The sequence below is a fragment of the Spodoptera frugiperda genome, chromosome 20, assembly GCF_023101765.2.
Source record: "Spodoptera frugiperda isolate SF20-4 chromosome 20, AGI-APGP_CSIRO_Sfru_2.0, whole genome shotgun sequence".
Classification (NCBI taxonomy): domain Eukaryota; kingdom Metazoa; phylum Arthropoda; class Insecta; order Lepidoptera; family Noctuidae; genus Spodoptera; species Spodoptera frugiperda.
In genome coordinates, this window is record NC_064231.1 from 4,555,624 (window position 1) to 4,569,207 (window position 13,584).

Below are 13,584 nucleotides of genomic sequence, written 5' to 3' on the forward strand. Positions count from 1 at the left end.
TAAGGTTCTAAACTATATCTGTACCAAATTTCAACCAAATCCGTCAAATAGTTGCGGAGATTAATGGTATAAGCATAGAATAGTGTTCGACGTGATTCTTTAATTTGACATAACTTTTTTATTTATAAACCGATTGACATGAAACAAACACTAAATGTTAATTGAAGTATACCACAATATATTCGTGAAAACCGCATCCAACTCGGATCAGCCGTTTCTGAGATTAGCGCGCATAGACAAACAGACAAACAGACAAAAAAAAGTTAATTACATTTTTGGGTTCGACATCGACATAACAATAACCCCTGCTATTTTTTTTATTTTTATTTTCAATGTACAGACAACACTTTTCTACGATTTTATTATATGTATAGATACGCTAAAAGTTCGTGAAAAGGTAAAGGTTGAAAAGCAGTTCAACGTTTCTAAATACATATACATTTTAATGTTCAAAGAAGGCCAGTATGTCTTGAGAAGTTTATAAAATAGTTTTTAATACTCAAATAGGATACTAAGACAATTTTATCGACAACACCTTACACCGAGAACATCCCGTGCCTAGTTGAAGAGTTAGCAGGATGTGTGACACGGCTCTCTTGAGGTAATTGCCGCATTTCACACTGCACTCGGCTCCGGCCTTATTTTGATTGGAAAATGCGATATCATTTCTACGTCACTAGTAGGATGAATCTTTAAGTTTTTGAAGTACTATAAGTAAACTTGCACTTCATGATGCACTTTAGTAGTGTCACCAACTTTTTCTCCCAAAATACAGTTTTTTGATGAAAAAGTATATTTTAATTGTAAAACTCAGTCCCAATTTTAATTATTTAATTAAAACTAGCTTTTATCTTAAATTAGATATTCATCATTGTTATTATTTGACTTTTACGTATAAGTAGCTACTGATGCAAATATTGTTGGACAAACTATAATATGATTATTTTATTAGTGAAAGCTAAGCTTGACTGAGGAAGGTATCCTATTGTTAATCTAAGATTCAGCTGACAAGTTTGATAATAAAATTCAAATTAAAAATTGATTTTAATGTACCACTAAACCAACTAAGGCAACATTTGCGATAAATCAAAGCTTCAGAAACACAATTTCCAAAGAGAACCAGAATAGTACCGCAACATCTAAGTCTGCCTTCGAATTTGTCGCGTGGTCGAACCTAATGAATTAGAAGTCGCTACGGCTGGGGGCTGGTGGCAAATTGTGGTCGCAATTACACATGTTAATTAAACATGTTAGCTACTTCATTTCCTGCGTTTGACTTCTTGTAATATGAAGCACGTGTTTGTGGTGTTTATTTTCAATTATTTACCCTTGTTTTGTTTATGTATTTAGTTTAAGATGGGTTGGTACTCTTTACCTGTCCTTACTAATTTTGTAAGTTTTACGTGTGGTATGTTTAATTTTAAATTCTTTAAAACATTTTTAATGCAATTTACATATACATTTTCTTGTTCGATTAATTAAGATCTATTTATAGATAAATTTAAAAGATCTTTGTAAAGATTTTACTCTAGATTCCGGAGCTACGGACTAAATAGCAGATGTTCCGGGTCGAAGAGCAGGAGTAGGAATGGGGTGATTTTTAGTCAGTAAGAGTCAGATACTTCTCTTGCCTCGCCCAAAGCGGGATAAGTCATTAGAATATTTTCTCCATTAAAAAAAAGATGGAAGAGACTTACTTTTACTTTAGACTTAAACTTAGTAAGATTTTTATATCTGCCAATCATTTTAAATTGAAACAAACACAATCCTTTTGCGAAACATTTCATTACGTAATCGACTGTAAATCATGTTTTTTTATCTTAATCCAATATTTCGTATTGGCTTACAGATTCGCGCGGGTTTTCCTCAAAACCGAGGGAAAAATATACATCTTGGAGACTTTGTATCGAATTTCTTATGAGATTACAAACTTAGGGAGGAACACGAGACAAACGAAATCCTTTCTTATTACTTTTATATTAGAGTTCTGAAGAGCTGAACAATTAATTTAGTTTTACAGTAGGGTGCCAGAAATATGGCGTTCGATGAATAGGAAATTAGATCGTGCAATGGGAATGAGATATTATAATAGATGGGATTTTCCTTTAGCGACTGAAGATTTTTTTTCTGTTTTTATCAATTCTGTTTTGTTTTTACCAACGAAAGAATATTGGTACTTACGTATTAGAGGCGGCGTGTACTCGAGAGGAAGAGATTTACTCGTTCCCAAGGTTAAATCGATTTTCACGAACGATTCACTACTTCTGTGGAATATAGGAAGGTCAACTTGGTCTTGACTAAAAATATTTATAAAAATGTTTTGTATTTTTCGCCGTGATCTATTTAGTATTGTATGTTTTGATACAAGTAATTGCAGTAAGTGAGTCATATCCAAATGCCATGACACAAAGAATTGAGTTAATATATGTATTTGTCTAAAATATTAATTTGAGAATAAGGTATATCGACAAACATTAATTAACATTATGAAACAAATAAATTTATCGACTCAAATTGAAGTGAAATTAGCCCAACACTAAAGAACTGTATACAAAGAGATCACACACAAATAAAATTATGACTCACCTAACAATTAAAATGTAGAACTTTATAGAAAAGTCATCTCCAATCCATTTAAAACCAAAGTAACCTCAAGAAGAAAATATAAATCTTTCTACCAACATACAAAAAAAGCAATTTCTAACAATGAAATAAGAATACAATATCTGAGCGTTGTTTTTCAATTCGTTTCTACCTTTTTCAATGAATGCACGTATTCTAATATTCTTCCTGCTCACTGAACTGTTTTCCCTTACAAGGATCGGATAAAAATATATTTTTATGTCTACTTCGAGTTAGCAATAAAGGAAGATTAATATTTCGTATTAAGACTGCGCAGGTTCCCTTATTTTGTTTGTGTTTTATGTTTTTTAATATATCGGTTAAGGTATATGTAGGGTGTTGGTTTTATATTGTAATTGTTTGTGAGGTCTAGTTTTCTTTTTTAATGTATAAGCCGGTAAACGAGGATCACCTGATGGTAAGCAATCGCCGCCGCTTATGGACACCCTAACACCAGAGGCTTTACAGTCACGTTGCCGTTACGCGTAACAAGATTAAATTATAAATAAGCAATAATTATATCAGCAAAATAAAACAACAATTACTAATTTACAGTAAATGAAACACTCAACTTTGCAACTGTTAGCAAAAAAGGTACAGTCAGAGAAAGTGGCAGTAAACTCCCAAAGCCGGTACAGGCGGGTAATCATTTAATTAGGTGGCACCCGGAGTTAAGGAGTTTGTAGGGATCAGACAAGCTTACAGTTTGTCGTGGTATCAGCCAACTTTATTTATTAGGCTAGAATTCCCTCTTGATTTCGGGACGGGAATTCCGACAGAAGCTATTTTTTTTATTTTGGAAATGAATGGAGTTAAGGTAAATTCTGTTCATTTCGTTGTATTTCTTGCATAGATATTTTATGTGGAGTAACTTGTTTTTTAGGTTTGTAAATGTTCCTATGAGGGTGACATAATCATTGTGTAAAAAAGACTTAGTTTTTCTACATATACAAATTATACACATTTACTACTACTACTATAACATTATAGTTATACTATAACATTAATTTGAAGAAATAGACTACTACTACTGCATAGGACATACTTACATAATCATAATTCCATGGCCTAACACTCCTAACAGATTGGATTTTAGTATCTGAAAATAAATTGATAGATTAATTGCACAATGATCACAGTTACTACAAAAAATACATACAAAATACATTACTGTGGAACAACAATGCTCCCTGACAAATATAAACGTTTTAGAACGCCTTCAAATTGAGCGTTTGTCCAGCGTAGGCGTTTGCGTCGCGTAGACGTCGCGGCGCCGTGCTAACGCCGCGCTGGCGTTCGCGTCCACGCAGCTTCAGTAGTGTAGCAAATGAATAAGCGGCATTTTTATTTTATAACCACAAATAATGTATATTGTATTAATCTTTACTTCAGTATTGAATTCTATTGAAACAGGTGTCTTAAATAAAGAACATGCTACAAAAATTGCATGTCATGATACACCTTTAATTAAAAGAGATAGTTTATACATACAATTCCGGTATTCCGAAAATTGTGTTCCAAATTTTAGGGGCCAGTATGATCTACCACTACTTAAAACCTTTGATCAGATTTTTTTATAATCAGGTCATTACACAGTATTAATGCAGAAAGTCTGGTAATTGTTAGAAGTTAGCAAGATGGAGAATTAGAAAAGTTACGAGTCTTACTTTTAAATTCTCCATAAATGATGTGTCTTGTTGATAGATGTATTTATTTATTGTATGCATAACAGTATCTTTACTGTGATTCAGTGATTGGCACATAATTAGACAGACAACTGATGAAAGTGAATAAATGTTTCTAGACTGCAAATCAAAAATAATACGCTGCTGCATAATGTACACAATGTAAATACCGATTATTAGTTGAAATTATAAATGTAAAGTAACTTTAGCTGCGGACAACGTAAACAGGTTACTAGAATCGGCCTATGACCTATAACTGCGAGGGCATACATTATTCAATGGTCTACAGCCGGTGGTGGTGTGGTCGTTCCGTTCCAAATAAAAATTTGGCTGAACACAACGATTCCTGACTCATACATATCAACCTCCTGCGTGCCTTCTGGTGGTCGACCCGCTAAACTTGCGTTGCATAGACCGTAAGCAGAAACTACAAGGCGTCATCTATAATGATTTTTGCATATTAATTCAAATTTTCTTATATGAATGCATCTGGTCACTGGTCAATAACAATTTTCTGCATAATATGGTCTCTCTAATTCAACGAAAAACGAGTTTCGTCCAAAACTTCGCAGATTGCATACTACAATATTCTATTTATTGCGAACATTCGTGAACAAAAATGAACGAATGAACTGAAGATAAATAAATAGGTTTTGATATGAAATTAAAAATAAAACGTTATTTCAAGTAATTCTATTAGTAAATCAATAAAACCCACGGCCGAAGATTAAACGAAACTTCGGATTCGAGAACCGGAGTAGCCCCCTGGAATCTAAAAATATATACAGTAGTGGTTAGAGTAGTGCGTAACAATGAATTAACATAAAAAATAACAAACGGCAAGGACACGAACCCGAGCCAGTTGAGACAAAATTCACATGTATGATAATATTTGATTACATAATTTGAAAGTAAAATTTTCTCCATATCATTTATTTGTGAAGTCAATAAATGATTACTATAAATGCTACTTGTTATTCAAGAAGCACTTTGTCCCTCGAATTTTGTCGAAGATGTCGTTACGCAGTTTAATTTTAGTTTGTTTGTGTGTAGGCACCAGTTATGGAGACGTCTACGACTATTTTACGGCTGAACCCGTATCCAAATCACAATTGAGGTTCTATGAAAATGAAGGTGTGACTGAGTAAGTCAAGATAAATTTCGTTATTCACTCACTTTTGCCAGTTTATTCCGAATATAAGTATAAGAATATTTTACAGGGGTTCGTTGCCAATTATCTAGAAATTTTAAAGACTCCATGCATTGAAGGCATTCACATTTGGTGACCTGGCTTTCGGATTAACAACTTTGGATTTTCCTTTTATACACTGTCTTAAAATTTGATTGTTTTTAATTGTTTTTTTTTTTGCACGGTCAAAATATAATTTTAATTTAAATTGTTTCAGTACTTGTACCATTGACATCAAACCATGTTCTGCAAACGAGCCAAGACGAGTAGACGGATCATGTGTCAGTCTGAAGAAGCCTGGAAAGGGAACATACTTCACGCCCATGAAGAGAATACTGCCTGCCAATTACCATAACGGTTAGTATTATATAACATCGTCATAAACATATAATTAGGTATAATTTTTATAGAAAACTGAACGAAGTTTCCATCTACTCAGAGGAAAATTGACTGAAATGAGAATGTTTAGATAATTGCTACTTTTTAACTCATAAACCTAACATCAATCAATGCTTAACCTCACGCCTGTCTCCCATGGGGGAGGCAGATACAATGGACCGCCAATTCTACGAATCGTACATACCTCTTACGCTTCATCAACAGTTATCAGTCTTTTTAAGGGTACTTTTAATCTATACATATAATAAAATCGTAGAAAAGTGCTGTCTGTACATTGAAAATAAAAATAAAAAAAATAGCAGGGGTTATTGTTATGTCGATGTCGAACCCAAAAATGTAATTAACTTTTTTTTTGTCTGTTTGTCTGTTTGTCTGTTCGTCTGTGCGCGCTAATCTCAGAAACGGCTGATCCGAGTTGGATGCGGTTTTCACGAATATATTGTGGGATGCTTAAATTTACATTTAGTGTTTGTTTCATGTCAATCGGTTCATAAATAAAAAAGTTATGTCAAATTAAAGAATCACGTCGAACATTCTATGCTTATACCATTAATCTCCGCAACTATTTGACGGATTTGGTTGAAATTTGGTACAGATATAGTTTAGAACCTTAGAAAGGACATAGATATATTTTTATTTCAAAAATCAAAAAATAAAAATAAGAAATAAATTATTTATAAATAATTCTATGTCGATCGTTACACGACTTCGGTTCATGTTATTGTTTTAATTCATCGAAAAAAAGTAAATAAATAGTAAAAAGGTATGAAAAAAATAATATCAATATAATAAAACATTTAGTACAAAGAAAATGCTCTAACGGAGTATAGATAATTCTATGTCGATCGTTACACGACTTCGGTTCATGTTATTGTTTTAATTCATCGAAAAAAGTAAATAAATAGTAAAAAGGTATGAAAAAAATAATATCAATATAATTAAACTTTTAGTACAAAGAAAATGCCCGAACGGAGTATAAATAAATAATCCAAGTTGTCTTTATCCTCGATAGATCGAAATAGATCGCGCTATGGTTTCGTTACATTCATTTGGTTGGGTATCGGCCGAGCGCTTCGGTACTATCGTAGAAAAAGTGTATTATCAGTCGTATGATTATTTGTCTGTAGTGGTCCTGCTGTTTCGTATATTCTAAATTGGTTTCGTTGTATTTGTCAATTAATAAGTTTATTTGTTGGGTTTTCCTGGTTTTTTGGTTAAACTATTTAACGTAGGTTTAGTTTGATATCGATTATTAGTAGTTACTGTAGTTAGTTTTTTTAATAAAATTGTAAGTCTAATTTATAAATTAATTAGATTAGATTTAAGTCGTTTCTTTTAAATTATTTAGTTTAAGCTTGGTTATTATAGCATAGAGGATAGGTTGTAATATAGTTTCTTTTTTAATTGTTATAAATTCGTAATTCGTAGCTTTCTTTAGTTTTAAGTTAGTTTAAGTCCGTTTTTAAACTATTTTTTCAATGCCCTAAGTGAGTATACATCTATTAAATTCAAACGCAGAGCTCATTATGTTGATTTTTGAAGAGTTCCCTGGAATATCTTCCACATCTCATTTTTGAAGAGATCCCGCGAGATCGGGAACTATGTGGTTAAAACCAAAAATTTGCCGGAAGTCACTATTCCACGCGAACGAAGTCGCGGGCAAAAGCTAGTCGTTAATAATATACAATTTTTGGATTTATTTTTTGCGCTGTAATTTTTTCTTACATAAGAACTTTCTCTTACCAATATTAAAATTGGTTCAGCTGTTCTCGAGATTGGCGCTTAAGAACACATTTAGCGGTTCATTTTTATATAACAGATTGTGTTATTTTCAGAATACTTCCCAAGGCTAGCGCAATCTGGTGATGAACTGCCTCTGGCTAGAACCGTCCGTCTCAACCTGGTTAACGAAGGGAAATCTTCCAATCTGGACTTCAACCATCATTATACTGGTTTCGGTACATTCTTATTCAGTGACATAGGATCCGTTCACGATGCTGGTGAGTAGCTACTGATGTTCTGATGTGATGTGATGGTTAGATTATTCTTCCATTTGTATTAAGATTTATTTATTGTTTGCTAAATAAGAGTACGAAATGCGTTTTTAGAAGGTGGACCTTTCTCTTTAGTTTCCTGATAAATATTTTGCTAAGCAACAGAATCACGCGAATACTTTTTTTATATCGTCACGCTTTTTATCCTCGAAGGGGTAGGCAGAGGTGCACATTATGGCACATAATGCCACTATACAATGTACACCCACTTTTCACAATTTATGTAATGTTGTAAGTCCGGACTCTGAGCTACTACTGAGAAATTTTGAAAAACCGAATAAAGGTCAGCAATACTTCGCCCGACCCTAGAATTGAACCCGAGACCCCTTGATCAGCAGTCGCACTTGGAACTACTCGGTCAATAAGGATAACTCAGACATGAAAGCTCCTGATTTTACTTCAGAAGATTAAAATGAATTTTCGTTTTATACTCTTTAATTCTTCAAAAAAACGTAACAACATTCTTCTTAATCGTCTTCTTCTTTTAATTATATGTTCTATTTATTTTCAGAAAACATGTTGCTTGAGACCACATACTGTTGTGAGGAGGAACACTGGAATGACTACGAATGTACTCCTAATCTCTTGACTCCTGACGACCCTGTACACAGATTCACAGGCATCAAATGCATGAACAGCACCAGACCTTTAACTTACCAGGACTACAAGTGTACTAAGGATACCGTGCGTGCTCCTGTAAGTAAAAGTTAGATATTTATACCAGTAATAATTTACCTGGGTTTCAACTTCCTTAGCTTTCCCTATAACGTGTTTTTTTAAAACCTTGAACTCAAATAATTACACACACAAAAGTCTTCACTGTAAATTAAACATCAGCAGTTTCAAATACTCTGGTGCAATAGTCCAACAAAAGTGATGGATTGTCTTGTCTACCAGTTTCCATTTTTACGAACCATGCAATGAGATTTTTTTCGACTTCATACGATACATGATATAAGAGTGGGAGAGCCATGCTTCGGCACGAATGGGTCGGCTCGACCGGAGTGATATCACGGTCGCACAGAAAATCGAGCGACGTGAAACAACGCTTTTGTCGTGTTTCGTTGTGTGAGTGAGGTTACCGGACGCCCTTCCCAATCTTCTCAATCCCCGATTCCCCAAAAACCCTTAAATTCTTAACCCCCAAAAGGCCAGCAACGCACTTGTAACGGCTCTGGTGTTTCAAGTGTCCATGGGCGGTGGCGATTGCTTACCATCAGGTGATCAATCTGCTAGCTTACCGGCTTATTCCATAAAAAAACAATCAAATGGAATCTCATCAGCCTTTCTACCTACCTGTAGTATTGAAAGCATGTCTTTAATTTTTTACAGATAAAAAAAGCAACTACCATGTTCGATTTGTCCCAACTTTACAATGCGAACAATAAAGGCGACAAAGCTGTCAGATCTTTCGTCAATGGGCAACTAGCAGTAGAAGAGGAAGACGGCCACATATACCCACCAAGCAGTCCAGACGCAGACTGTCCTAACAACCAAGGCAACGAAACAAGATGCTTTGCCAACTGTAAGTTATTTATTAAAAAACTATTTGAAATCCTCTAAAATTACACTTTTAAATACTACTTATAAAATACAAAAAAAAAAAGGAGGAGCCGACCAATAGCGGGAGCATGGTCCAAGCTACCGGTAGTTAGGGCTCCAGAGACAGAAACCTCCTCACAATATGTGCCATTTCAAGGAGTACTGCCTTTAGCATCAGGCCCTTGATCCATCCGCCCAACGCCAGCCTCCTAAGATAGATGTCGAGGCTTTTAAAAACTATTAATTTTTATGTTTTCCAAAGATCCTTACTTTTTTTTGATGTACTTAATCAATGATACTAAGGGCCTGTTTCACCACAGTCATATAAGTACCCGTTAATTTTAGATGACAGATAGTCCGCACTTTCGTTCTACATGCTTTAACTGGTACACAGTAGCTATCCAGACATTGTGAAAGAAGTCCTAAGTGGTTTATTTGAATTTCAAAAATGTTTATAAATTAAATTAATGATTTGAGTTTGACTTTTTTGCAGACTTTAACAACTTGTTGCCAAACGCACTGTACGTGATCTGGTTTGTACGTCACCACAACTACATAGCTAGCAAACTCGCTGAACTCAACCCATGCTGGAGTGACGACAAATTATTTACCGTTGCTAAAGACATTAACATTGCCTATTATCTACAAATTTTCTTATACGAATGGTTACCACTCCTTGAAGGTAAGGTTTCAAAAGTTATTTGTTTAATGTTTGTTAGACATGAAATAAATACTTATATTAAATGTATTTATCAAACAGGTCGTGACAATCTCATTAAGGCTGGTATTATAAACAAGTACAATGGATTCAGGGACTTGTATGATGAAGATGAGAGTCCTGAAGTAACATTGGAATTTACTTACGCTTTTCGTTGGTTCCATTTGTTGCAGCCTACTACTGCGAAGTATGTAAAATTTCTAATAACATCCGATATTGAAATAAGTAACCGAAGGAAATAAATACTTAAATATGACTAATTAAAATGAGGAAAAGAAAAAATCTATTGACACTTACAGCTCATGATTTTAAGCTTTGTGCTGATACAAATATGTAAAACCAATAGTATTTTTATAACCTTAAATAGGCCATAGATAGAGTTGACTGGACCGTTGCAAACACTGCAGAACTTATTTTTGTAAAAAGTCACATTTACAGTAACAAAACTTTCCAACCAAGTTATCTCGATCAGAATAGTGGTTGCTGATAATATTAATTTTATCTTTAATTCTAGGTTCTATGACAGACATGGTAACTTCATCAAGGACTACCCACTACTAAACGCTACTTTCCACACCGGATTTGTTACACTAGGTGATAATATTGAATACTTCACCCAAAGTATGATCAGAGCTGGATGTCGTGCTTATGACAGTACCATTGATTACGATGTAAGTTTCTCTTTTTACTATAATAGTTTTAAATTTAAAGGCTATTTTTATAGAGGGGATGCTTTGATCTTTGATTGTCAATGGGCAAATATAATGATCTTCATAGTAAACATTATCAATTTTGTCTTAAAACTCTATCTACAATTAATAATTGAATTCGTAGCTGTTTTGAAAACTTTTCTGCACTGTATCAATTACGGTCACATTATCATATTAAACCAAAAGAATTGAAAATTTTTTAAAGAACTATTTTCAAAATATTGTTTTTTCAATGGTTAAGAATATTTGTTTTTATTTTCTTGTAGTTGGCCCATCGCGGTTTCCCTGGCGTACAACTGAGTATTGACGCTCCAGCTGGAGATTTGAACAAGGGTCGTAACCTTGGTGTGGCTCCTTACGTCGAATATATCAAACATTTCACTGGCATGGACGTCAAGTGCTTCGACGATTTGGCTCCTTTCATCCCACCAGGCGTGAGTATTATAAATAGTTTCTCCAAATTAAGACCTAGTATTCTTAATTCAACCCATTAATATTTGTGGTGGTATAAATTAGGTAACTGCTAATTGACTAGTAGTATCCAAAATCTTGCATCTTATGCAATACATAGAATTCAGTTATCATTTTACCATAGCAGTCTTCAACCCAAAATTGATTTCCAAAGTAGACTATAAAATATCTCGATATGTTGTAGCATCAAAGCTATTTATAGGTAAGTAAGCCATTATTCAAATTGTATTATGAATTTATTTACCAAACGTATTGCATCGTAGGCCATATCTTTGCTTAGTATCAGGCGAGATAGTTGCCAAACGTCGGTCTAACAAATGTATAGAAGTATGTTTGCTGGGTTGACGTTTTATATATAAAAAAAACCTATTATTTATTTCAGAAAATTTTCCTATTGAAACAAGTATATGGTCATGTGAAAGACGTAGATTTATTAGCTGCTATGTGGATTGAGAAGACGATGGAAGGTGGTCACATTCCTCTTACGTTCGCCAACATTATCAATGACAATATCATGAGGGCTCTGAAGAGTGACAGACATTGGTATGAAAGACCAAACAGGCCTGATGCCTTCACTAGAGGTAAATGAACATTTAAGATCCATTTTGTCTGGTTATTGTCACTTGTTTACACCCATTTGGATCTTACGCTTATGGTCCCCTTGCTTTGACAATATTAACAGTAGACTTCACAACTCTTTTTTGGTCTCTTCTACTGCTAATACAATGATAGATCTAGTTACATATACACTAGAGTGGGAATAAGTGCGAGGAGAGTGTTGTTTGTCTCAACTACATTAAATTGTTATGTTATCTACAGTATCTTACTAATGTACTGTTTTTGTATAAATAGATTTGTTTATCACACATTACGTTTGTTGAAAACAACTCTCTCTTTATACTGTACTAAGAGCTGATTTTGACTAAAGAACTTAGGATTCATTAAAGAAAATCCAGAAAGTATTAGTAAAACAGGTGTTAATTTTGATTTCTTTGTTACAGCTCAACTTAACGAGATTAGGAAGGCCTCCGTAGCTCGTCTGCTGTGTGATGTCGGTGATGGTATCTATGAAGTTCCCAAAAACGCCATCTTCAACATTTCACCTAAGTAAGACTTTTTTGTTTGTACACAATCAAGAAGAATATTTTGTGACAGATTTTTTAAATGTTCCTATAGACTATTACTAACAAAACAATTTCATAATAACCATCGAAAGACATACAAAATTAACTTAAATCACGTAAATTAATGGATAAAAGCTCTACTAGTTTAAAGTCGCAGAGGGACTCTTCATCATGAGCAGCGTGAGCAGACGCGGCGACGTCGCGCAGCCTACGTAGGCTAATAGAAATTAAAACAAATTCATTTTTGTTTCAGGAACCCAATGGTTAGTTGCAAAAAAGTCAAGGGTATGGACTTCAGTGCTTGGGCCGATGACACATGCCAAAGCAGTAATGAAATGAAATATTAGTTCATTTGGTTAAATCTATTTTAAAGCTACATTGTTCCTGTTTTTTTTATCGATTTACAATAAAAATGTAAACTTTAATTTGGTTTTGACTTATTTATATTGAATGAAACCTAGTAACAAGTACCAATGTGACTGTACTTTCTAAGATTATTTAAACACCACTGACAAACGGTGTAGGAAAATATAGCCAACCCGCGTTCAACAAGCATGGTGATTAATGCTCAAACCTTCTCCACGCGAGAAGAGGCCTTTGGTCAGCAGTGGCCACTTGTAGGCTGTTGATATTTATATTGAAGACTGTGGCTATGTCTACGTATCAGAATGACGAAACACTACTGAAATCACAAACACTTTATCGCCATGGTCACATTTATAAATTAGTTTTTACATACAAATAATGTAGTAATTTAATATGCTAATGCAAAAATACAAGTGTGGGAGAGCCATGCTTCGGCACGAATGGGCCGGCTCGACCGGAGTGATACCACGGCCTCACAGAAAACCGACGTGAAACAACGCTTGCGTTGTGTTTCGTTGTGTGAGTGAGGTTACCGGAGGCCCAATTCCCCCTTCCCAATCTTCCCCATCCCCGATTCCCGAACAACAACCCTTAAATTCCTAACTCCCAAAAAGCCGGCAACGCACTTGTAACGCCTTTGGTGTTTCAAGTGTCCATGGGCGGCGGCGATTGCTTACCATCAGGTAATACGTTTGCTCGATTGC

The 13,584-nt window shown here is 34.5% G+C and overlaps 1 protein-coding gene across 1 annotated transcript; it reads left to right on the forward strand.

Annotated features, from left to right (window-relative positions):
* Window positions 1–5,284: 5,284 nt before the first annotated feature.
* Window positions 5,285–12,939, forward strand: LOC118282278 (peroxidase). Its single transcript, XM_050701497.1, has 12 exons — window positions 5,285–5,451; window positions 5,714–5,853; window positions 7,731–7,895; window positions 8,461–8,645; window positions 9,282–9,474; window positions 9,985–10,173; window positions 10,252–10,396; window positions 10,724–10,880; window positions 11,186–11,353; window positions 11,773–11,971; window positions 12,392–12,497; window positions 12,768–12,939. The coding sequence occupies exons 1-12, from the start codon at window positions 5,321–5,323 to the stop codon at window positions 12,859–12,861; spliced, it is 1,872 nt and encodes a 623-aa protein (XP_050557454.1). The 5' UTR covers window positions 5,285–5,320; the 3' UTR covers window positions 12,862–12,939.
* The last annotated feature ends 645 nt before the right edge of the window (window positions 12,940–13,584 follow it).